This window comes from Dipodomys spectabilis, unplaced genomic scaffold, assembly GCF_019054845.1.
Source record: "Dipodomys spectabilis isolate Male_0828 unplaced genomic scaffold, ASM1905484v1 ptg000069l, whole genome shotgun sequence".
NCBI classification, from domain to species: domain Eukaryota; kingdom Metazoa; phylum Chordata; class Mammalia; order Rodentia; family Heteromyidae; genus Dipodomys; species Dipodomys spectabilis.
In genome coordinates, this window is record NW_024870746.1 from 2,941,120 (window position 1) to 2,968,200 (window position 27,081).

The 27,081-nt window shown below is 43.8% G+C and overlaps 1 protein-coding gene across 2 annotated transcripts in view; it reads right to left on the minus strand.

Moving 5' to 3' along the window:
* Positions 1-18,403, minus strand: part of Cadm3 (cell adhesion molecule 3) — a 31,762-nt gene extending 13,359 nt beyond the window's left edge. Inside the window, exons 1-2 of one of the 2 annotated variants that reach the window (XM_042682323.1) lie at positions 18,161-18,381; positions 265-366 (exon numbers count right to left, since the gene is read on the minus strand). In XM_042682323.1, the coding sequence (XP_042538257.1) occupies positions 265-366; positions 18,161-18,242 (184 nt within the window). In that variant the 5' untranslated portion in view covers positions 18,243-18,381. Of the gene's footprint in view, positions 1-264; positions 367-18,160 lie in introns of both variants that reach the window. The other variant, XM_042682324.1, reaches the window with a different exon arrangement.
* Between the last annotated feature and the right edge of the window lie 8,678 nt (positions 18,404-27,081).

Sequence of the window (27,081 nt, forward strand, 5' to 3'; positions counted from 1 at the left end):
GATATATTCCCATGGAAGCATTTATTTTTGGAAAGAGGTGCAAGGTTACAGAGGTCTCTGTACCAGAGTGAGCGAAGAAGAAGGTGTGTAGGTGTAAGGGACATTGATGATGTACTACTAAGAGCTAAATGTCAAATGGAAAGGAGAAAAGCTGAGTGGTGATGAGGGGAGTGAGGGTGTTGGTGAAGGCAGCATGAGTGGAAAATGATGTGAGAATGGGGGGAGGATCTGAGGGACATTCAGATGAGAGGCCTGGATTCTCACCTTGACTGGGCAGCATGTCAGGGCTGCTCCAGACTGTGGAGCTGATGGCCTCGTCCAGTGGAGCCAGAGTTCCCAGCTCCAAATCCTGCTCCTGCCAGTAGCCTGGGGAGAGAATCTCCATCAAGGATGAGCCCTGCATACACTGCTACAGTTGGGGAATACACTTTCATTGTGGAGGGGAAGGGAAGGGAAGGGAGGGGAGAGGAGGGTGTGGGACAGGCTAGCTCCCTATGTCAAGTTAGATTCTCCAGGATACCTAAGAGAAAGAGGGGAGGCATTAACTAGAGTCCTGATAAAGGTAGCGATTTATCCTCTGAAGGGCAAATTAAAGGAGGATACTACACTTTAGCAATCACATAATGTTAGAGCCAAAGAGATGTAGAGAACCAAAGGTCCAAATCTCACATTTCACAGATGAAGACAATGAAGACCAAAAAGACTGAAAGTGAGTACAGAAAAATAAAAGGAAACCAAAGATTCTTCATTCCTTCGGTTATGCCTTATTGTGCACTACAATATATTTAGGTTTAATAATTGCACAATTGTCCCCCATGTAATCCTTCCTTACTAAATCTATAAAACAAGTATTCTAGCATTATCATCCATGTTTTGCAGACGGAAGCAGAATGAAGGGACTCTCCTAAGGTCACACAAGACTAGAAATTAAACACCTGATTCCAGATTCAAGCTCCTATTTGTGTTCCTAGGCATGGCGGAGAGATCAAAGTTAGAGCCTTAGGTCACACCTTCCTGGATGTTACTTTTCTTGGGGTGCTCAGATTCAGTAAGGGTTTCTACTAAACAGCCTACCCCTCAGCTCGTTAACTTTGATCCCTTTGGGCAGAAAAACAGTTCTCCTTTCCTCTTCTTCTGGGGGCCTGAGTCCTTGCTCTCTTCCCACAGGGTAACCCCTAAACCCTCTTGCAAACTGTAGTCCTGGTCAGGGCCCTATTTCCCCAACCAAATCTAAGGAGGTAGAGGGACAAAGAAACAGGCTACGCAAATCTTTTCAGGATCTCCCGCCGAGAGCCCTGCAGTAGCCAATCACGTGGCACAATCCAGTGAGGTCAGCCGCTGCTGAGCAGAACCTGGAGCAGCAAGTTTCCCCTGGACCAGACCCAGAGGTCCCTGCCGAACTTCTGCGGTGGTCCCTGCAGTGAGCCCCAGCATACTCCAGAACCCAGAAAGCAGGAAGGGGGGGGGAGGGGAGAAAGCGGGGGCGGGGAGCCGAAGCAGGGGGGTCCTGGGTGAGAGAGAGGGGCAGGTGGATCAGTGGAGAGGGGTTAAAAAGAAGTGTAGCTGAGCTTTATATCCTGAGGGGAGGAGGGGGACACAATGCTGATCAGGACCAGAGAGGGAATGGCTGAATCCGAAGAAAAAAGGAAAGAAGAAGAGTAAGGAGAAAGAAGACAGGGATAGTGGAGAAAGAGAGGGAGGAAAAGAAGGAGGAAAGGGATGGAGGAGTCCTAGCAAAAGGTATAGCTGTAATAGAAAACTGCAGAGATTCCGGCCTCCGTGGAAGCAGCTCCCCTTTCCCAGGCTCCTGATGGGTCTCTCCTGGGAGATTTGAGAAATTACTCTGTTCTGCCCAATTGGGGAGAGAGAGCTAAGCAGAGAAGCCCGGAAACACTGTGTTAGGCAGAGAGAAGGAGGGGGGCCAGAAAGGTTGATGAAGATAGGCTGATAAAGGGGAGGAGGAGAGAAGAAAAGAAAGAGGACCAAAGAAGGGACCAGAATCGTGCATATCAGTAGCAATGCTGTCTCTGAGTGTCGAGCCTCTCCCCTGCCACTCCTATGGACATCAAGGATGGAGACCATCAGAAGTTGGTGAGTGTTTCTTCATCTTTTTCAGATTGTGTGCTTGTGGGTTTTCTGCACTCACACACAGGAGGAGAGGGCATTGGCTGTGGAGTTGTGCAGTTGAGGCACAGGATGGTGGAAGGGCAGAGAGAATGTTGGGCAAAGGGTTCCATGCTTGCTCTCAGAACATTAGTACTCAGCACACAAAATGAGCACCTCAAGGTGGCCTTTGCTCAAAGGAGCAGTGGAAATCACTTCTGCATACCTCCTCACATCAGACTTTCAGTCTGCAGAGAGGGCTTCAAGATTTACTTTCAGAGATAAAGCAACCAGCTAGAATCACCTTTTAAGATGAGGGTGCAGAGAGGCCGGATGGTTCGCCTAAGGTCCTCTCCCAATGGCACACATGGCACACCACCTCCCAATAATCGTTCCCCTCCCTGGGGACTGCTCTCAAAGCTTTGCCATCAGTGTCCTGTCTCTTGGAGCACTACATCACACTGCATTGTGATGGTCTTCTTCGGTTATCAGTTTCTTCATCTACACTGAGCTGGCTGGAGAGCAGGAGCCTTTACCCTTTTCATCTTTGTCATCTTTGTGTCTTTACTACCTAGCCCACAGTGGGCTCTAGGTGCGTATCATTGACTTGGGTAAGTCATTCAGCTACATTTGGTCCTGTGCTATATATTTTTGTTAATCAGGCAGAGCCTGTCTTCTGTCCAACAAAATGGATTCTGGCGTCACTCTCCTGCTCCTTGGTTCATCTGTGATTTTTGCTGCATCCCTTCTCAGTTGCTTTTCTCCTCCCTCTCCTCCTGCAATTCTGCTGTCATTTTTTTTTCTGTATAGGACAAATAAGGAAGATGGTGAGGTACATCATTCAACCCAAACAATTGTTCAGATGAGGAGTCTGGTCGCAATTAACCGCCAACAAATCGTATATTTGGGATATGCATGATCTATTGTCTTCTGTAGGTTGGTGGAGAATTCATGTTGGTTTGTAGTGTTTTAAGATATTGTTTAAGAGGTGGCTGGGATTATTTTCCCCTCTAAGGGTGATATTTCTTCCTTTAATTTGATATTGTACTTAGGATCTTAGGCTCTCCTCTTGAGAACTATCTGTTTATGTGCCTGAAAATTTCCTTGCTTTTTAAAAATGCAATCACTACATACACCTGTAGTGATAAATTCTGAATGACCACTCCCTTGGGAATGACAAGTGGTTATAATACTATGCACAGAGCATGATAACTAGCAGAAATTATAGCTACTTGATAAAAGGCTGTACCTTTGGGGGATTCATATTGTGCCAATCATTTATGACATCAGTCTGATTTTCTTCAAACAGTTCAGACAAGAAAAGGAGGGAAGCTTGGGAATTTCTGAATGGGCCACATGTACTCTGGAGTGGAATTCACAAGAATTCTGCTTAAGATCCTTGGAAGGAGCTACTGGCAATGCTAGCAAGACTGAGATGGCAAACCCATTAGTGAGAGAAAACCCTTGTTAGCCCAGGTAGAGCTTCAGTTATATTGGTCTCAGTTTATTTGCTTAGAAAATTTTCCTGACTCTCCATTGTCTGCTGATAATATTCAGAATTGTTAGCCTGTCCTTCTAGGTCCTGTATGATTTGATGCCAACCTACCTTTCAACTGTGGTTTGCTTCACTTTCACTTACCCATATTCCAGACATATGAGCTATTTAGATTCCTCTACAAACCTTTGCTTTCCTCTGTCCATTCTGTCCATTTTTATTTCTTGGGAAGTACTCTGTGTATTACATTTGCTGGACAAATGCTCTGTCACTTCAGCCATGCACCTAGCCCTTTATTTTTTTAATTACTCTTCATAAGGTCTTGCTTTTCTTTTCTTGCCCATGCTGTCTTAAGCGATAATCCTTCCAATTCCTAACCTCACAAGTGACCATAATTACAGATGCATGTCAATGTACCTGCCCTCCATTCCCTTATCTATAATAACTCCGTTAATAATTCTGTCCACCCATCTTCACAGGTCTCAATCACATCAGTCCTTAATTTCTACTTTTATAGCACCTCTCTGAAAAAGTCTTCCTTGGTGATCCTAGTCATAAGTACTTCCTATTCCTGAAGTTACAACATTTTCCTTAAATCACACGCCACTTTCCACTTTGTGCTACAAGTGTTGTTTCCCTCCTAAATTGTAAAGATATTGTAAGCAGGATTGATGTCTGCTTCGTTTTTGTATCTAATGCTACCCCTAATACAGCATAGTGCCATACAATGTGCGTAATAAACATTTATGAAGTGAATCAAACACTGAGCATCATCTATTAAAAAAAGAATCTACCAATATCGAGGAGAGATCAAATCATCCAAGATAGGAAAAATAGGCCAAGAAGATGGCAGGCTACCTAGAGATAGATGGTTTACCATCTACAAGCCAGAGAGACTTGATATTTATAAACTTTCTATATGTAAAATCCAAGTTCAATGTTCCATATGCATAATCGTAGACACGTTTTCATTAGGTATTATAACACATAGGATCAAGCTCAGTTAAGGAACTTATCCATATGACAAGTTTCCTATGTCTGGGATAAGACAGCCTTTAAACTTGAGTTGCTGTGACTAAAGCCCAGATTTTACTGTATCTTTGTAAGAAGCTGCTGCCGTTGCTTCAGAAGTATGTATTTTGTGTTGTGTGGCTGTAAGGGCATGGATAGATAGATTGCTCTTGTTGCTATAGTTGACTAGGTGGGGTTGGCTAACTCAAATAATATGCACAGTACTCACCTGCAGAATGATAAAAATAACAGAGTAGCGAGTTAGAAGTGGGTGGTTGTGCTGATGGAGGTGCTGTGATGTGTACCAACTGAATTGCATTTTTAATTGGATTTCTGAATGTGTTTTTATCTATACTTCAGGGCCTATTTTGTGTACCCCTAAGTGCCTTACAATGTGGGACTCTTTAGTTAACCAAGCTACAGATATGTTTATTTAAAATGAACAAAATCACTTCATGTTGCCCTAGCATTCTAGAAACTAGGCTAAAAATTAAAAGGTTATCTTCTTATTGATTCTCAATTGCTCTGAGGATTGCCTAATTCTTGTTTTATTTACCCATGAATTCTGGTATCTTTGGGATTCCAGGATACTAGAATATCTGAAAGACAGAGTATTCCTTTCACCCACTGATTTCCTTCAGATTGATTGTTCATATTAAGAGTAGCAGAGGTGGGAATTGGAGACTCACCACCATGGCTCTTCAAAGCATGCATTGACACCTGCGATTCAGTGCTCATTGCAAGCACAGGGTCTCACACTTAGTAAGTGCTCAATAAATATTTATTGAATAATTGAGTGCCTCAAATGAATACAAATGTATTATATCTGTTATTTAAGTGTCTCTCATAAGAAAGTCTATGTGTGGATCTGTTAGCATCACCCTTGATCGCCTGGTTTACGTGTCTTCCTTTCCATTCGCTATCTGTTTTGTGGTTTTATAATGGACTGGCCATAGGTCTATCAGCAGGGTCATGTGTACACATTTGGGACAAAGGGTTGGAGACCTCTTCCAGAATTGCTGCTGGTCTTACCAGTGCTAGGGTCTGGAGCTCCACTTCCCTGACTGTGGAGAAAACCAGCTTCCCTGAGTAACAGTTGATGATGATGGTGATGGTGGTGATGATAGTGATGATGGTGGTGGTGGTAATGATGATGATGATCATGGTGATGATGGTGGTGGTGGTGGTGATGACTCAGCATTTCTCTGACTCCAGAGTTAAAAATACTGTTCATCCCAGCCTACTTGTTATTCCTCACGACTACCATGACAAGTGGGTGGAGGAGTGTTATCTCCGAGGGGAAAACACACTGGGGGCTGTGGCCTAAAATACTAGAGGCACCCACTTTTAGAATGGTGTACCCAACATTAGGAAGCTCACTGCTAAGCTCTCTGACCAGATCTTCTTACTGTAACCTATCCCTGGCTCTAAGTTCTTAGGGAATTCTTAGACATATTTGGGCTACCCATGGGAGAAAATGGCCATGGTTTAAGCAGACTCAGAACTCAGCACCTAGAGCTTTTCTTTCTGCTCACAGCCATAGTTTTTCTTTGACAGTGAATGCCTGATTGTGCCTTTAGACCCACTCCGTCTAAATCCTGATTTAGATGATAACTCCAAGATTTGGGGGAGTCACTTTGACTTTAGATCAAAGAAAAAAGAAAAAAAAGTTCAGATCCCAAAGGGCTCTCTACACTTTACTTCCTAGATCTGCTCTTTGGCCGGCACCATTGTGCCTCATTTACGCAAATCTCTATCGTTGACTCGTCTAGGACCTTGTGTCAAGAGTCTCCAACTTTCCATCTTCCACACTTTTCTAATGTTGCTTCTTCTCCCTTGAATTTCTTGTTACCTAATGTCTGCAGCATTGCAACACAGCCAGAGGGGTGGCCGGGCCCTTTCAGAGGTACAGGTGATTCTGCCATCAGTGCCCCTTTGTCTTTTCAGGTACATCTCCTTCTATCTGTGGTGCTCCTCAGGGATGAGACTGCCTTCCCTGGGCAGCAGCAAGTCCAGATAACCTTTCCTGAGCTTGGGCATGCTCCAGTTCACATTCATTTCCCAACGTCAAAGCTCAATCAAATTTCTTCTCTGCCTCTGTGATCTAGGCCCCTTCCCTTTCCACATTTTTTTCCCCTGTGTGGGCTACCAAGACAGACCTTGCTCCTTCTCATTCTTCCCTGTGTTGTTGCTGTTGTCCAGTTTTTCCTCTCAGAGTCTTGTTTATCAAAAGGCCTGCCTCTCGGGCCTGCAATCACTAATATTACTCTCTCAGGGCTTTGCTTTGCTCTCCAAAGAGGCATGTTAAAGAGAAGTGGAAATAGATGGTCAGCAGGGGTGGGAAATAGAGTCTTCACTGTAGGAAATCCCTATGATGCTAATTAACCTCTTAGCTTGGTAAAGCCTGGACCAGAGATCTAGGGTTTGTAGAACAAATGTCTCACATTTTTAGATTATTCAGGGGTTTTGTTTTAGAAGAACTCAGTCTGGGCACAGGCAAGTTTTACTATGTACATGACAGACAACTTTTAGTTCAATGCTCAGCTAGTTGAGAAAGGAAGACATTTGTTTCCTGGGTGTGGGATAGTTTGAGGCTGGGCTTTTCTAGGGGAGATGAGGAAGGCATCTTGGGAGTAGTTGGCTAGGTTGCCTGGGGGTAGATGTGAGGAAGTGACTGTTACAAAGAAAGCTTACCTTGGTATTAACTTGGGTCTTACTTTAAAAAAACAAATAAAACAATTTTTAAAGTCATTCAGAAACATTTTCCACATCCAATTGTTTAAAAAAAAAGTATCACACACTATAGTGCTGTGAAGAAATATGTTTTATATGCTACCTAAAGCCCTACAGTGAATTTGTAGGCTTGGTCATTTTCTACTGACCCCTAATGGCCAGAGGCAGTTATTCCGAAGATCTTTGATTCTACCAGCCAGAATGGAAATAATGTCTTTTCTGCTTCTCTGTTGCCAAAGTTCAATAATTCTTCCTTCTTTGGGTTCTACTTCATTGCCTAAAATAGTTTTTTTAAAATAATTATTGGAGACGTAGACCTTTAGAGTTGACACAATTTTAAGTAGCAGTCAGTTCAACATTCTTGTGGTTTTGTGTATTTGTGCCCCACCCCCAATGTTGAGAAGCAAAACACTGAGTCACACACCCCAGATTAACTCTCTTCTTTAATGGGGAGAAAGCAAAGATCAAAGAGGTTTAGGACATCAGTGTAGTCACCCAGGCATTTGGTGAGGACTAATATAATTTCATATCATTTTTGTGGACTAGCAAATTCAAAAGTAAAGTTTCCATTGATTTGAATTTTCCGTCTAGCGATATCTATCTCTCCTTCCTGCTTATCTCTCAGTATGTGATACTGAAGAACCTTAGGACCCTAAAACTCAAGGGAAGGAAGTCTACCAAATACCAAGAGAAGTTGGAGAAGTTGTGGTAAAATTATAGGAAGGGGGTCCTGAAGATGGGTCACGAAGCACAACTTCATAAATGTCAGATCTTACCAGCAGGTTCTAGTTCTCATGAAAAGAGGGGCTGAAGGGAAGAAACTACTGTCATTTCCCTATGAGTGAAAGTGAATAACTGTGAGGACAGGATCCGTGTGTGTGCACGTGTGTGTGTGTGTGTGTGTGTGTGTGCGTGTGTGCACGTGTACTCATGCTCATGTGCCTGGCCTGTGTGTGTTCCTCCTGGAGCATGTCCCCCTAGAGAGACCTGGGAATGCTAACTTGATTTTGAAGTAGGAACCAGGGTCTAGATGAGATGAGAGAAATAGCAGAAGAGCCTGTCTTATTCTTGAACTAGAAAGAAAAAAAAAAAAAAAACTCTGAAGGCAGAAGTGGGCTTGTGGTAGGCTGGGGAAGGAGGGGAGTGCTCAGAGACTTAGTTAAGATTCTGTGGAGCAGAGACTGGGAAGTGGGTGGTAGAGAAGGAGGTGGGGACAGCTGTTGCTTTGATTTGCTATTGAGTCAGTGTTCTCAGTGCATTAGCACTGGGAGGGAGCCCTGGGCTGGCCCCCAATCAAAACAAGCCCCTCTGTAGCCAATACTGGGTTGTGGCAAGGAAAACTGCAGTTGAAACACAAAACAGAGGGGTATCTGATCCCAAATAGCCCCTTCCTAGCCTCAGCTCTTTCCTTCTGGGACAGGACTATGTGCGCTCAACAAGCATCTAGCACTCGGTACTAAAGGCTGGGAGGAGACACAGCCCAAGGGATGGCTAAGTGACACCTCTCTGTGCACATGTCATCTCTTACTGGGATGATAATGACCTTGAGCCATTTTAGGAGTATCTGTTCACCTCATCTTCTCATCCTCTTCTCACTATGATCACGTACTTTGGAAATCAGGGCAGGGCTGCCTTGGGTTCTGCATTCTACTACAACTGAAAATCAGGAGGAGGATAGGTTTTGTTTGAATTCTTTGCTCTCTCCTTAAACTAAAGTGGGAGGATTTTATACCCTTAAAGGTAAACGTGCCACTTTAATAACATACCCAATATAACTAAGGGGGAAAAGATCCCATCTTAAAAAAGTATTTAGGAAAAGAAACATAACAGAGTTAGACAAGAAATTAATTAAGCTCATTGGAAGGGTAAGAGATGACAGACTGGGAATGGGGGCCTAACAGTTCAGAAATTCAAGGAGAAATAAAGAACAGATTTCCCAAGGCTGTAAAATCTCTATCCAGGTCCCAACACCTTGCCCTTGCTCACTTGTCCTCATCTTAGTGTCTGAGTACCTGTTTGAATGCACGGACAGTTTCCTTTTCTAAACAGGCTTCATCTATCTCCTTCGCTCTTTATGCAGCACTTTCGATCTTTCAGGTTGATGGCTGGGTGTGGTGGGGTTACAGTGCTGCAAACAAGTTTAATTTGTTAGAAGGCAGGCTAGTTCTGATTTTCCTGACTTGTTTTTACTGTTTCCCTTCACTGGATGATCAGAGTCAAGGTGTGGATGACAGGTTCAGGGCAATGCGTAAGAGCGTTACTTGAAGAAGAATGTGTTCTGCTCCACACACCCACACGATCATAGTTTCCCTGATTCCCTCAAGCCTCACTGAGATTTTAGTCTCTCCCCTTCATTTCTCTTGCTTTAGAAAAATAATCTGTGTTTTAAAAGAGTGATGGAAACGTTATTCACATTAGTCTTACTTTGTGCCTTCTTGGGAATTTAACTCTCCCATGAAACAGACACCTTTTTCCAAGTCTACAGATCTCACAATCCCCCAAATGGCAAATAGTACTGTTTTGACAGAAATATCTCTTCTTCTCTTCTTAAGCCTTCATTGAATGTCTCATCTTTGATGTGGGTACACACTTTTTTGTGTTCCCTAAGATGCATGCATATTCCAACCTGGTTATCCTTCTTCTCTCCTTCAGCATGTGCCCTTCAACACACACACACACACACACACACACACACACACACACACACACACACACACACACCACTATGATCTTCATTATTCATAGCCTTGCTTTTGTTTTTTCCAACATAAATACACAGCTTTATTATGACCCAGATACAGAGTCCTTTTCACATGCCCATATTAATGAGAATCCTCTTATTCCAGAAAACCATATGGTATAAACTAAGAGATTCTCCCCAAAGCAGAATTTAGACTCTTTCTTCTGCTCAAACTCCCCAGGAGAGGGCCAGAATTCTCTCCTCCCCAGGGCTGAGGCTCAGTCCATCTGTCACTGACATTGGACTCCAAGGCTTGGAAACCAGAAAAGAGTTGGCATCCTGCAGCAGTTGAGGATAAAGGAAAATATGGGAAGCTTGGGGGCTTAGTGGTGCTGTATTATTTTATATTTGGGTGAGATTATGGGATAGAGATGGAAGGGGAAACATAAAATGTGTTTGAAAAGATTTCATCCTTATAAAGTACAAGAACTAGTTAGAACTTGTGAATGCTATTGCCCCACTGTAATTCCTGCATTTGCTGTATGACAAATGGTTCGGAACAGATGGTAAAACTGGCCCCTTATTTTATCATCATGGAAGAACTCAGTCCCAGGCGCTTTAAAAACTGAACACGATAAATCCTGTTACCTGTCATTGATGTACTTATTACAGTCTTACTAAGAAGTATCAGGTATTTAAATCAGGGACTTAATAACCTAGTTCACTTTCAGGAGCTTTTTATCCTGTCTGAGAATTTGGATGGGTTCTTGAATCAGAACTGGAAGCAGAGAGCCAGGGGATAGAAGATAAACAATAAACATATATAAAAGGGACCTGCATATGCTAAGAAAGTCCCTATTGGACATACTAGTCTCCCAGCCTACTTTGCCAAATTCAGCACTTTATGAAGAAAGGGCAGACACAAGTAATGGCTATCTTGGAGATAAATGGCCAAGACATTGTTTTCATTTTTCCTTTTCCCTCAGGCAAGGTGATGCACCTAACCTTCTTGACCCTAAGCTAGAAGTAAATGAGCTAAAAATGGGCTTGTAATTAGCAATCAATATACAATTAATGTAAGTCTGGCTAGATGAAGGAAAATAAATCATTGGAGAATACAAAATTTTGTTATTTAAAAAAAAACATGCAACTTTTCTTATTTTTATTTTCCTGGAGAAAAAAAAATGGAGAGAGAAGACAGGTTTGAAAAATTCCACAGATAAGAATTCACACACAGGGGCATTGAAACAGTTGGAATCTCTGCATTTGTACCCTTCCTGAAATATGTCTGCTCTTCACCAGAACAGGGGGCTTAGGGAAAGGAGGAGATGGGAGATACTCCAGCTGTTCCTGTAACCCCAATTCGGTCTTGCAGAAGGTTCGCTCATAGAGATAAATCACCCTCATTACCTGTCCTTGAGGAATGAAGCTTCTCCTTGTTTCAAATGAGGAAATGAAGGAGGGAGCCTGGAAACTCATTAGGGAAGCCTGCCTTCCACCTAGACTCTGCTCTAGGTCACTCATAAGTATAACTATTAAATGAACTATCATGCAGAAATTGACATGAGGTAGTTTACACGTAAGGGAAAGTAGTTTGTGGAGTTCTGGTGTGATTAAGGAGCAGCCTAGTTAGTCTAAGACTGACTAGGGCTGAACATTCTTTGATCTTTACCATACTTGATGTCATCAGTGTATTAGCAGATACCCTGAGAGAAGAGAAGAGCAAAAGTAGCAAGTGAAAAATAAGATGCATCTACTGAGATATGATGAGAAACCGGTCTCTGGTGTAGGCAAGTTACATTTAAGAGAATTGGTTCTGCATAAGATATCTATAAAGGTAAGGAAATGAGTTGGGTTCTACTATTTGTTTTCTATGCCTCACAAATATTGGATTCCTCTTATCTATTCAGGTTACCCATGATTACATATTGTCTTTGCATTTGCTAAGGTTGAAGGAAAAAGGAAAAGAAGCACCATGACAGAAGTTAAATGGGCTGTCAAGTTCAGAGTGTTGTTGAGGTTGCATGCTTATGAACTGAGTAGGAATCATCTTACACTTCATATCTGTGGTATATCATGTATGAGCAACATTATCTCAACCTAGTACATGACTGCATGTAGTTCATTTTTCTATTTATGAAGCCAGACATAGTAAAACATGAGACCATTCAAGGTCACTGTAGATCCCAATTTCCTGAGCATCTCTAAATGCACTTCTTTCTTTTTTTCCCCTAAGAATTGTTCTTCTGTCACCTTCCTTCAATGGACTATGAAGCCACAAGGGCTCATCAGATTTACATCTCAGGGTTTGTTCTTTGTAGTAGATCAGAGACCTTGTGTGTGTGTGTGTGTGTGTGTGTGTGTGTGTGTGTGTGTGTGTGTTTGTGTGTGTGTGTGTGTGTGTGTGTGTGTTGTGCATCAGAGAGGGAATTTTCAGCCCTGTGCTGAGGGCTGCACTGTTAGGGAGTAAAGTAGATTCTGAAGCTTGGAGGTAGAGCAGGACCATGGAGAGCAACAAGAAGAGCCTGGAGTGTCCCTGTCAGGGGCTAGCACCATGGAGAGCTCAAAGCACAGGTAGTTCTACAAAGAGCAGGGGAAGTGGAATCATAGGTTCAAGCAGCCAACTCTCGTAAACACCAACTTTAAAACAATGCACAACTTGTAATCATGCTACAGTCATCACTGAAGAACTCCTGAGAGGCTCTGTCTGAACTGGGCATACACATGCCCAAGAGACTGTGTTAAAATCTGAGGACCATCACCAGAGTTAGTTTGTAGCTCTATAATAGATATCATACCTAGGTACCTAAAATATCTCCATCACTATATGGAGAGGGTTTTTATTTGCTACAACTTATTATCAATAAAATTAACCTTATCTTCTGTTGGAGGAAACAGCACAAAGAGCCTATGCCCCCTCTCAGACACACTAGATCACTAGAAGCCAAAATGTGTTTTTATGACTAGATATGTTATCAGATGTATCCAAGTTCTCTGATACACTAAAAATTGTTATAAATAGCCTATACTCGTTCATACATGGGGAAAAGGTAGGAGATCATATCTCAGAAGGGGATTGTCCTCAGGACTTCAAGTCCTTCACATTAGTTGGGAAATGTGGTCACTGTCTTTCATACCTAGGGAAGTGATTCTTTCCCCAAATGATTCTTTCTTCAATACTTGCTGCTTCAATGAATATGTAAGTGTTCACAGCCTCTATTGTGCAAAGCTCAACAGCTTCATGCGTTTACAACCCTTGAGAGCTTGGGGTCTCAGTAACAGATGAGGTAAATTCCCTTGCAACATGTAAGAGAATGATTGGGTTTGTACTTGCATAGTTACAAAACTTCTGAGCATTGAGAGCACTTAGCATTACTACTGATCCTAGAAGCAGACATAGGTCCAAGTCCTGTTCTTTTCTCTTTTATAATGACAAAGTATCCCTACATTGGCTTTCTTCTTAGAGACTTGAATTTTTCCTAGTGGCTTGCCCCTCCAGGGTATTTTTGTAATCTTCTCTCTCCTTCCCTCCCTCTTCACCCCTTTTTCTCCTTCTTTCTTTTTGCCCTTCATTCCCTCTGCTTCTTTTCTTCTATCCCTTCTCCCTTCTCTCTCTCTCCCTCTCCCTCTTTCTTTCCTTCTCACTCTGTTTTATAAGCATTCCCATGGGGCTTGCTATTCTCAGAGCCTATTGGTGAACCTCTAGGACATGACCCTGTTCAGGAAACAAAATGTTCTAGTATATTGGCCTTTAGCCAGTGGCTAAACAGGAAACATCAAATCTAACAAGAAAAGTGAAGGGAGACGATAGAGGGCTAGGGAGTAGCTCAGTGGTTGCCTATCAGGCATGAGGCCCTGGGTTTGGTTTGATCTTCAGCACAAACTTTCTAGTACCCTGGATTTTTAAATTCAGTCACCAGTAGGGGCAGTCTCAGACCACAACTTGCATTCAGGAAGAATCTGGAGCCTAGATTAACCATCCTTAGATGAAGTTTAATTACTGAGAATTAGAGGACAAAAAAGGTATTGTTGAACCAGCAAACAGTATCACAAGAATAGAAAAGAGTAAAGAATGTGACAATGCATTTTTCTCTGGTGACAACTGTGAAGATATTTTCCCCCTAACTTGTGACCTAAGGAAAAACAAATTTTTATCCCATTTTACATATTGTTTGGACTACAAGAGACAGTATAGTAACCACACAGAGTATTAAAATCAAATCTAAGGATTTACAGAACAATGGCACAACTACCCACTCTGCCATTTCAAAGTGACCAGAACATCAAAAAGATGCCATCTGTGGAATTTGATGGCTGCAGAAGAGTGAGTCACCCACTCCAAGTGAATCCTGAACATCCCTAGCAAGACACTCTTGAAATGAGGATTGGGTTTTCTTTCTTCCTCTGTTGGACGAGGACAGGATTTTGGACTGTGCAGCAGAACCCCAGGATTATAGGGGAGGATTATAGGAAGAATAAGAGCAATTCTCCTGGGATCTGTTTTATTTATATGATAAAGGAGTTCAAAGGTTTTAGTAAAAACCAACAATGCTGCCCAGACTTGGGGGAGGGGTGGTGTTTAATAAGGAACGTTTGGCCTAACTGCTGAGGAGGCATTTGACATGCCTTAGATTGGGCCCCACATCAGACAGACTGGTTCTTCATGGAAATAACTAAACTCTACTATTCCCACGGCTCTTTCTTAAAAAAAAAAATTTTCCCTCAACTTCTCTGTGCCAGAATGCACACTATCTTAAGGGAGAGCATATCCTTCCCAAGAGTTATAGCTGCAAACTAGGAAGAGAACAGGAACAGGGTGAATAGAACAGTTAAAGCTGTAACAAGGAACAGAAAAGGGAGGTAGTAGATCTGCCAAACATATCCATGGACAGCACTGTAGAGAATGACTGCTCGATTTCTCTGGCACATTGGGTATGATCTCTACCCTGGGCACCTAGCCAAGAGGCTGCAGAATGGATAGCAGTGGACCGAAGGTCATTGGGAAAGAGCAGATAGACATGTATGGGTTAGTAAAGTGCAAGGTTAGATGGCTGTAATCTGGTCTGAAGCAAACCAAGACTGTCCATCCATCTGTTTCTACAGTGGGACAAATTGCAGAGTTCTAGAAATAACTTGAAGGAAGAACCCAAAAGAGGCTGGTCACAATGTCAAAAGTCAAGCTGCTCACCAGAGAGATGACCACAGGGTGCATTAGGTTCTTAGGCCTTTTATCCTTTGAAGATAGAGTTGCCAACTTCTGCCAGTACCAGTAGAGAAATAAAAGGGTGGACAGGTGGCAAATTCCAGAGCTTGTAGCCATGGTACTTGTAGCCAGATTCAGATAGCAATTGCTTGCCCTTTTCCAGCTTCTCAATCCCTGTTCAGCCTTGTGAAGCTTAAAAAATGTATGCTGTCCTCAAGGGAGCCGTGAACAGAAGCAGTATATGGAGTTTATTTTTCTTTTTCTAAGTGGAAAGGGGTGCCTTACTACAATACCCAGGACTATTCAAGCATCCGTGTATTAGGGTTGTTGGTCTTTCAACCTTTGCACCACAAACATTACCTATGAGAGAAATACTACCTACCTCCCTGCCCACAGGCCCCAGTCCAACTCAGGGGTACTAGACACACTTCTGCATGACCCTGGTAAGAATCATCCTCAGAATGCCATTCCTAAGCACTGAGTCTATGTTCCTTCCTCCCTCCATCAAAGCTGGCCTTCTCAGATCCAGAAATCAAGAACAAAACTCATTTGACATAAAAGTTCTTGTGGTGTTACATCTTATATGTCAGTCCATTCAGAGCCACTGCACACTAGACCAGTATCCAGTATCTGTGGGCAAGATGCTCTGCAGGAAAATGATTCTTTGGAAAGGGAACTCTAACTGCCCTCTCCTTCCTTACCCATTTATCTTAAATTCCCCACTCAGAAGTTAGAGAACAGAACTGTTCTCTGTTTCTCTCCTTTAAGCCTGATTAGAGTTGAACCTTAAGAAAGATCAGCACAGTTAGGAAAGGAAGACCTGATTAGTTCACAGATTTACCCTAGCCTCTCATGTTGACATCCTAGCATAGAAGAGCCTGACGCTCTCTCTGGGGTGACACTTTTTTTTTCTCTTTTCAGGTCTCAACCTGATGCCTTTAGTTTCCATTGCCAAACAGTTGTAGTTTGGGTGACACCTGCCTCTTTAACTCAGCTGACAGGATAGGAAGGCCAGGGGCCAAGGCTAAAAGTCAAGGCCTCCTAGGAGAGTTGTTACTGAGGCACAAACACCCCGCAGCCTGTCTGTGCTTTGCGCTTAGCTTGCTCTTCCCCTGGGACTGGCTCATCTCTGCGAGTAGGGTCACCAGCACACTCCTCTGGGGAAGGGGATTCCATGCAGGGGAGAGGAGTGGCCGATATCTGTGTGGTGATGGGTAGAAACTCCCCTTTGGGAGTGTGATGAGTGGATAGTGGAAGGAGATCTCCAGCCAACTGTAACAAGGGGGATCCCCAGGGTTCCCATAGGGACCCCAAGGGGAAGTTCCTTTATTAAAGTGGAGAGAGGGCCTGGGGAGGAGGTCAGGCAAGGTGGAGCTCTAATTCTCCCAGCACCCTGGCTTCTTGCCTGCTTTCCTCCGACGAAATGCTCTACATCATCCTCCTTGGTTCCAGCCCCTCCCCTCCCCACCCCGCCCCGCCCCGCCCGGTGCCCATCCCTGCTGGCCACTGGGTCCATCGCCCAGGAGCCGCCTCCCCTTTCTCCTCCCCTGCGGTTCTTTCTGTTTTTCGTTGGCATCTGGCCGGGCATAGCAACCACCCTCCTTCCAGCTCTCCCCACTTCCCTTTTTGCTCGCTGAGGTCCGGTTCCCGCGTCCCCTCCCCCACCCCAGCCCACCTCCAAAGGAGGAGGAGGGAGACGGGAGGACAAGGGGGGTGGATGCATTCCTTCAGTCCCTTCGCAGACAGCCCTCTGGGGACCCGGAGCTTCGAGCTAGGGCTCCATTCCTGGTCTCCCCGACAGTCTGCCCCATATGCCGCCCCATTACCCGCCAGCAGCCTTCTCAAAGGCGAAGGTGCCGCCACAGCGCTGACCTACATAGCCTGGCCTGGGGAGGGGGGTGGGGGGGCGCTTTCCCAAGCCCCCTCAGCCCGGCCCCGCCTCCCGCCCTCCCCCCACTCCCTTCCTCTCGACCAATACAAACCCAAGAAGGGTTGAGTTGCAGACTGGAGGCAAAGGAGGTTAGGTCTGCTACCCCACCCCAAATGTGAAGAAATGAATGTTCAGCCTCAGGAAAGCTTCAGGTTGCCCATGTGTCCCCCTCCCCAAATACCTTAAGCTTCCCTTTTGCCCAATCTGCACCCCTTCCCTCTCCCACTGGGTTTCTCTTAGATTTTGGCACCTATTGGGGGTTCATCTAAACTGGGGGCCCCTCCGCCCTGTGTTGTTGTTTTGCTTCCAAGAGAAGCCCCCTTCTTTGCCCACGCCCCCCTCGACAGCCTCACCCAAGCTCCCTTCGCTGCCCACTCGGGGCTCCGCCGCGCGCGGGTGGAGGACGGGCGAGCGGGGGAGCAGAAATGTTTGCATACAGCAGTTTGAGGGGAATGCTGGCTACCCAACCTCTACAGACAGACAGACACAAACACCCGACACACGCCCTGACTGAAACAGCGACACATCTCACTCCGCCCCCAACACACACCGACACAGACATACACACAGATACACACATATAGACACCAACACAGTCGCGCACACCCAGACAGACAGACACACACACACAAACACACACACATGCACACGCGCACGCACGCACGCACGCACTCACGGACATCAACACATCCAGACCCCGGCGGCTGTTCCTAATAGACATCAACCCTGAGAGAACCAGACTTCTGGTGCACGCGCGCGCGCGCGCACACACACACACACACACACACACACATACACACAAGCGCGCGCGAGAGCACGCGCACAACCGACGGTGCACACCGGAGGGTGCACACCCCGGCACACCCCACGGTCCTCAGAGACAGACACAAGGGTATTCCAGCGGCTGGAGACTTGAATCCCCCGGTTCCAAACAAAGCCAACCGGCTCCCCGGCGCCCACCCGCGCCCGGTCCGATCCCTCCCCGCCGCCCCCTCCCGCACTCACCGTCCTGGGAGAGGTTGGCCCCGCCGGGCGCCCAGCGGCTGGCGAGGAGCAGGAGCAGGGGCAGGGCGGAGGGAGCCCCCATCGCGCTTCCCGGCCGGCTCCCTGGCTGGGCGCTGGCGACCCTGGGTCTCCAGGGGCTGGGGCTGGGGAGACGGGAGGGGGGCGGGGGGAGACGATGTCGCTGTCCAAAAGGGCGCCCCCGAGCCGCTTCCAAGCCCGGGGCCGAGGCGGGGACCGGGAGGGAGCCGGAGCTGCTGCAGTCGCGGGGATTAAATAGGGCGCTCGGAGCAAACCATTCGGTTGGAGGCGGAGGGGGGGTGGCGGGGGGCTGGGCTGGTCGCGGGGGGGACCAGCTGCCGCATTCCCCACTCCCCCCCTGCCTCCCCCACCCTCTCCGCACATTCATGGTGCCTTCCATCTTCTCCCCCGGGAGCTCCGCCAGCGCGGCTCGGGTGTGGAGCCCGGGGAGGGAGCTGGCTCAGCCGTGGGACCCCGTGCGCACCCCTCTTCGGCTTGGGGTGAAGGGAGGCATTTGGGCAGGGCGGTGGGCCAGCTGGCGCGAGTGGCCACTGCAGGCCCGGGCAAGGGTGTGTCTGCTAGCCGGAGATCTCCCAGCCCCGCCTTCTCCTTAGGCAACTGGGGATCCCCCCCAAACTCGTGTCCCATTCCTACTAACAATAATGGGCCCGGGGGGTAACTCCCTAGTGGGTAACTAGTTACCCTTACCATTTTCCTAAAACAGGAATGGACCCAGTTCCTCTGACTCCAGGGATCTGGCCAGCAACAATTTGCGGCCCCAGATGTTCTCCCTTGAAAAGCATCTTCCAGCAGACATCCTCTCACCCCGCCCACCCAGAAGCAATCTCTCTCTCTCATTAAATCCTCTGTCAAAGAATTATCTTAGACTCTAGCCCCAAAAACATCCTATAAAGCAACTTAGTTTCTTTTTCACTAACTCTTCTTTACATTCCTTTCCTTCCCCCCCCCATATGTATGTGTGTGTGCATACATACATACATTTATATGTATTTATTTTATTTTGCTTAGACTTCCAGATGATCTTGTCTTTCTTTCTCGAGTTTTAGTTAAGATTCCTGGGGAAATGTCAGATCCACAGACCCTCTTAATGTGCCTGTGACTAATGCAGCTTATATCCCTGAGGCTAGATAGAAGATGGATGAGAGAGGCCAGGGGTGTTTGCACTTGCTCTTGGCTCAAGAGTCCCAAGTCCCTAGTGTTTGCTGTTCTTTGTGATTGAATGTCAGCAGGAAGTGTTCTGTTTGGTAGTCTTAGAAAAGGATCTGAGTTCATTTTCTTGAAACTTAACGTTAGAGAATAAGTTTCTAAGTGTTAGAATTCTAGAATAAAAGACATTTCAATATATGAAAAGTTTTTAGAAAATATTTAATTGAACGCTTTAATTATATGGGTGCAACTGAGCTACCCCAGGTATGAGAGTTAGGGGCAGAAGACCAGTGTCAGGTAGGGCATGGAACAGTGAGGTTTTACATGGTCATCCAATCCTTTGAGATTCATGTTTTGCCCTAGATGGGAAATTTGGATGACAGCCTCATAAAACCTGGGCCAGTTCCTTCCTGTGTTGGTGATTGTGCCACCTACCCAGTGCTAATGCTTAATGTTCAGATACTCTTGTCTTCTTGAAGACAAGGTTTCCTTTCTTTCAGTGGTAGTGACCATGTCTCCATTACCAAGGACCTCAAAGACAAGGATGTGGAAAATATTTTATAATGGTGATTTTATAATGGTTATTTTATAATGGTGATTCCTAGTATGAATGATAATGATGGAGAAGTAGAAAGAAAACATTCTTCCATGAGATCTTTTAGAATAGTCAGGATAGTGTCTTACTGTTTTTGTTTAGAGTTTCTGGAGAAGAACTCTGACTACCCCTTTTACATTTCTTGAAGGTTTGAGTAGTTATTTCTTGGCCTTCTTCAGCTGTTTGAGTTGCCTGATTTGACTTATCTCAGTTAGCTTTCTGGGATTCCCTGCCATCTTGCAATCTCTGAGAAGGGACCGTTCGGATCATAATGTAAGGGATACAGAGACCTCGATATAAAGGAAAGAAGAGATTGGGCTGGAGAGTAGGGTCAAGAGAGAGGTGAGGGGAATATTTCTGACACAGATGGTATGAGTTTGGCATGAGGCTGGTCATGCTGACAGAAGGCATGGAAGCAGTAGGGTTTTTTTTTTTTTGTTTTTTTTTTTTAAGATCCCCTTCAGTAGGAAGGATCGGGCTCTTCTAGTAAATGAGTCTTGATGGATAAAGAGCATTATGTTTGGAGCTAATAGCTGAACCCTTAGAAATCATCTGAGTAGGATTAAGAGAGGATAGGTTATGGGAAGTGTGCGAGTGGGGATGGGTGAGCTGTAGGACAGGATGTGGGATTAAGTCCTCCAAGTCCTCTAATCATCCCTTCCATCTGCAGTTCCCCAGTGATCCTCTTCTGCCTGCCCCCTTTAATTCAGTAAGGATTGTTTGGTCTGGGCCCTACCCTGTCATGTCACCGTTTGGAAAGTTATCAAGGGCAGAAAGGAAGGAGGGAAACTGTTTTGGAAACTATTAAGGCTAGCAAATGAGACTGTGGAATGAATGCTCTTTTCCTACTGGCTCCTCTCCCCTCTTCTGCATCATCAGCATCAGTTTGGCAGCAAGTTAGGTCCTGGGAATAGGAAACAGTGGTTGGCTTTTAGAATTATAGAATAAAAGAGTACTAGATTTGTAAGGACTTTCAGGATTATCTAACTACTAACAGACCCCATTGAACAGATGAGGAAAGCAAAGTTCAGATTTGAGGTGACTTGCTCTGTTACCAGTACTGGATGGGTGGGGCAGATAGTGCCCTTTGGAGGCAAGAAGAGTATGAAGGAGAATAGTTTCAAGTATTTTTGAGCAAAGTCCAGTTTGAGGAATTCCTCACTGCTTGTGGATCTCAGACTAGGAATGTTTCTTCTACAAAATATGGCTGTCCCATGTGGAATTACGCCTCGCTTATATGCCTTCTACAAGAATTCTCTCCATGAAAAGATAGATTAAATGAAAGGATCCCTGTTTATTTTGATGGTTACTTTCCCCTCCAAAATGCCTGGGTGCAAAATATGCATTTCCCAAAGATTCGTACAAAGTCTGGAGTAGGTTGTTAGTGGGATTACAGAAGAACTGGCAGCTTTCGTAGCAATGGGGGAGGGGAGGCGGAGAAGGGGAGTGGAGAAAAGGCGGATTTGGCCTCCTGGATGCCCCTGTCCACTCAGCAACAGCCTGGATAGCTGGGGGTGTGGAATGTGGTGCTGGCACCGGTGCTGGGCTAGACACAGCTGTGTGGGCCCTGGGCATTCCTTTCCCCACGCAGCTTCTGCTGAGAGGGGAGGGAAGGAACTCAGCCTCTGTGGGGTGAATTTTCCATATTCATCTGGAGAGGGTTGAGTGCACCTGTGGGAAAAACCTCAAGAGACTCAGCCCCCTTTAGATCTTGCTTAACACTGGTCCCCTTCTATTCCATAGGACTTTTGATTATCAGGAGGTTCCCACATTGCTTCTTCAATTTTCCACCCAACTAAACCAGTATTCTTCATACTGCTGCCTACTTCTATTAGCCAGCTTTAATTAACGCCATCCTTAATAATAACCCAAGTACGTATTTTAATTCTAACCATAATTGGATTCTAATTTCAATCCTAACCTTAATCTATTACAGATTCTAATTACAAATCCTTATACCAACCACAATATTATTGCCATTTTAGCCAGCATCTTAATTTTAACCAGTTTTAAACCAGTAACTTGTGTACAAATGCACACGATAACGGGTTGTATTTGTTGAGAACTCATCTTGTGACTGGGTACTTGTGCTGGGTACTTTTCATACATAGTACCTCTTATAAATAGCAGAAGTAACACTAGTAGAACTGAGACTCTTAGTTCACTGACTACTATAGGAAAGGGAGCAAAGTTATGATACAATTATGTAATTTGCATAGAGTGGATCTGAATCTAGATTGACTTGACCTATAAGTCTACACTCACTCCTCTGAACTTCCTACAAGTGTTTTTTTTCCTTTTTTGCATATTTCATCTCACATTTTGCATTTTATTTAGTATTTTATTCTAATATCTTAATACCGACTGGAATAACTTCTAAAGTCCTGAGTTTCAGAGCATATTATTATTATTAGTTTTCTTAAAACAAAAACTGTACTGGCATAAAATAGGTATAACAAACAAAAAGCTCCAGATTTTCCTGACTAGAAACCCCACTGACAATTCAAAACATTAATTTATTGATAAAACGTTTGAACTATAGAAAGGAAGACACTGCAGAGCAAAGCCTCCTCTCTTTTCCAGAGTAGCCATATTGCACAACCCCAGGGGGCATCACTGTGATTGGAGCTGTGCAGTGTGGCAGCACCACCTCCCACAGCTTTCCAGAAAAGCAGATGAAGTCAAGGTAAATAGCTACCAAATTAAATCACCCTATGTATGTATATGACTTAGGCATGGCAATCAGCCACGCTTTGAATTTATAATTAGCAATAACTATTCAGGGATGGACTCTGCTAAGGGCTTTGTATTTCTTGTGCATTTTAATATTCACAGGCTCTCTGTGCAGGGTGCATTACCCCTGTTACAGATGAGAACAGTGAGGCTCAAGAAGGCAGGATGGCCGGCATAGGAGGAATGGGAGTTCCAGGCTCCAAAGCCTACACTTTAAACCACTGCACTTAGCCAAGGAGGCTTTTCAAGGAAGAGGTCATTTGTGTTTGGTTCTGAAGGTGAGAAGGGGAGTTGCTTGATATTAGATAAGAGGATGACCTATGAGGCTGAAGATGGACTCAGATCAATATGGGAGGAGACAATGCCAGGCAGAAGGGATCCAGATAACTAGATTACAGAGACAAGTGAGTAAAAGGTGAGAGAGCAATAGGGAAATAGAACAGATGTGAACAGAGACTGGGGGCGGGGGGATCTTTTTGTGTGTGATAAATTCAAGCAAAAATAAAATCATGTAATAAATATGGTGTCACTCTTACTACAGCTAGCGGCTGATTGATGTATTATGAAAAGACAGTAGACACATATAATCATCCACAAACAAAAATGCACATTTTCAGTTACATGGGAATCTGTAGCCATGCCAGTGAAATACCTGAATATTGCTCACCTTGTATTCTGTGCTCCAGTGATACCAATTGGCTTGCAATTTCCCCAAACACAGTATGTTGTTTCATGCCTCAGTGTCTTTGCACATACCATTTCCTATACCTGGATTGCCCATTTCATTAAACCTGGCGGGAATTGTGCTTGTATTTATCCATCCAAACTTCGATTAGGTGTTACCACCTTCGTGTAGCCTTCTACCTGGAGGTAATCATTTCTTGCTAGAAGGTACCACTTGCACTAAATATATACCCCAAAATTTTTTCCCACAAGGTTGCAATGAGTTGTCCATGATCTCCTTCTCTAAATTTACCATTTTTGAGGCAGGAATGATGTTTTCTAAGTCTTAGTTCCCCTGCTTGGTATAGAAACTAAAACATAGTTGGTGATCTGCATTAAACTAGAATAATATGTCAATATAACAGCTTGATGCACTGTTGCTTTCTATAAAAATATGGATATTTCCATATATTCATGACATAGTCTCTGCAGGTATGCATGCACATATTCACATAGATAGTAGTACGTCAGAAATAACATGACTGATTGTAATGTGCACCTACAAGCATTTTTATCCACCTAGTCAAGATACATGTTATAATTCTTGGAATTGGTTCTAAAGAATTTCATGATCCTTTGTCAGTTTGGGAAAATATTCATCTTTTGAGGATAGCTTTTAGTTTTGAAAGTAGCCAAATGTCTTTGGGATCCATACTTGATTGATAAATTAGTGGTACATAGAGAGTAATACAAAAAATAAGATTTGGTTGGAAAGTACTAAATGGCTAATAGATTGACTTACATGTTGATTTCTAGGCCATATCCATATCCTAAATAACAATTCTGGGTCATTTCTTCGCTAAAGCATTCTGATCTATTTGTAAGCATAAACCAAATCAAGCAAAAGTCTTATCATTTTATAATCACATCTGGTGAACAAGCATATTGTTTGTAAGAAAAAAACAAAAAATTAAGTTCAAAATGACTTGCCAATTATTCATTGATTTGCTTATAGTTTCCCAAATTTCTGTGTCATACAACATGCTATTTGAAATTGGTTAGCTGTTTTGATCTCATTGTTTTGCTGCAGCCTATTAAAAACTCTATAAACTCTCAGATATTATTTTTTCTATCACAAAATAAAATGCTCGATGGATCCTCTTAGGCCATTCCCAATTCCCAGTCCACTTTTGAGCCTTACGTTATCTGTGAGAAATAATGTCGGGGCAAGCAATAGGATAATACACAAGGATGCAAATACTTGATAATTGCAACCAATCTAACAGTAATGGTTTGCTTTTAGAATCATAAAGTGGGAGTAAATGTTAAAAGTGATACTACAAAATGTCAGTGTCTTATCTTAATCACTTGAGAATACAAAGATACATAACTAATGAAACTTACCTTCAAAGGAGCTCATAGTGAAGTGGGGGACGATAGGCTTATAAACACATAATTACTATACTATATGAAAATTTGACAATGAGTTTTCTCTGTAAGGCACAGTGGAGCAGCAAGAAGATAGAGATTAAATTTATGGAAAAACATTAAGACTAAGAGTTGCTTAGGTATAGAATAGGGTGTAAGACAGTATGAAAGAGGGAATATTGTATGTAAAACCAGTAAAGCAGGTAGCAGCATGGTTGTGGCTAGACTGTGAAGGGAATTCATGCTGGAGATGCCTCTTTGTTCTGCAGACAGGAGTCACTGAGGGGTATAAGCAGAGATGTGTAGTGCCAGATTTGCATTTTACAGCGATAACTCTGGCAGTGGTGGATGGATAGATAGGAGGATTCACATCATTTGGTGCAGAAACCCGATTCTTTGGGGAACCACACATACAGTGTCATAATGTTGAATACAACCCATTGAGTGTGGTCTTGTCTTAGATCCAGTGAGGAAGGTAGAGATAACAGCCAAAATTGTGTTACTGGACCCAGATGCCAAAACATAGTAGAGATGGTGCTGTAGGCATTGGACATTGGTACACAACAACTTAAGTTTTGTAGAGTAAGGGGTTGTGGTCAACTCTCCCAACTTGCCAGGAGTGTTTGGTATTTTCCAGGACTTTTTTTACTGCTAAAAATTGGGAAGGTTCACAGACAAAAACGTTTGGTCACCTCAGACAGTTCTTGGCAGAAACAGCCTTCACTCAGTATCACCTGTTACTTAGGACCATCTCCCTGACAACCAGCTGGGGTCATCTCCAAGACAGACAGAGGAGAAAGAAAAGGGAGTTATTTTCTGTTTTAGGGGACAGTGGAGGTGGGAAGGAGTAGGAGGTGATAAGTTGGAATTGCTCGGCCAATTGAATGGGAAGAGCGAGCAGAAAACCTAAGTAGGAGAAAGAGAAGGGGGGCGGTTGGCTTGTGGTCCAGGATTCTACCTTCTTTCTCTAAGATTTTGAGTTTTTATTTTTTTAATATATAGTAAGGAACATTGTAAGCTCAAGCTTTGCAAAGGAGGAATGATATATTTAGCTTTTCATTCACACATAAGTCTCATATACGTATGCATATATTTATTCATTCAACATCTGGGATGCCTACTCTGGCACTTTACATATGCTACGTTATTTAGTCTTGATGCTCAGCCCTATGACTTGAGTATAGTACTATTCCTATTTTAACAAATGAAGAATATGAGTCTCAATAAATTTGGTAGCTTCCTATTAATTGGAGGATCTGTGGTCTCTAAAGTCTCTGATCATCCCAGCAAACCAGCATACACCTATCCACATCTGATCCAAAGCGTTACTTGGAGATAGCTGTTAAAAATAATGCCGGTGTCTAGGACATTCTTGATCCATAGGTTAATGATAAAGATTCCTGACCTTTGTGCCAACAAATGCTTTTTGGCGATTTCTATACCCTGACAATCCTAAGACTGGCTGCAGCCTGTATCACCTGACAAAGACATTATTGATTCCTGAGAGAACCATGAAAATACCTCATTAGAACACAGTCATGTTAAGATTTCAGAAAAAAAACCCACTACCAAGTCTTTCAAAAAACATTGTTTTCTTGTCTTTCTCTGCAGTGATTGCTAACCTCGTGTAGGTCTCGCACTTCATGCAACCTCATGACCACATTCTGCCCTTTTGTGTCTCTAGACACCAAGTTCATGCTCACCCCACACCTTTGCACTGGCTCATCTTTCTGCACTGGAACACGTCTCCTCTATTTCTTCCTATCCCCTAGCAATCATTTGTCCAGCTCTCTTAATAACATATCTTTCATTTTTCTATTATCTATATTCTTTTTCCCAAGATGTAAATTCCACGAGAGAAGAAATCTTGTCCATTGTGATGCAAGTTGTGTTGTCAGAAACTTAAAGGAGATTGTCATAGCAACAATAACCAGGTATCAGTGCTTAGTAAATGTTGGCTGAATGAATGCATGAAACACAGTATGTCTACTCACTGCTTTTGGACAAGAGTGTTAAATTCTTCAGCTTTTCACGGTTGGGTTTTACACCCAAGGTCTGTTGTCTTAGGTCCAAAGTAAACCTGTCTTTGCCAGCTAAAGCCTTTCCTTCTGGTTTATGAAAAAAGACATCTCATTCTTTTTACTAGCCACTGTGGAATGACCCTCTAGAGGCTTTAAACTGTTATTAAATTGCTCCTCAACCTCTTGAACGTTAGGTGAACTGTCCCAGTTTTTAACTTCTGCCAGTTCTTTGATCCTTCCAGAACCTCTTGTTTGGTCTCTTTCTCTTGTATTGTTGGGTTCAGGACAATTCCCAG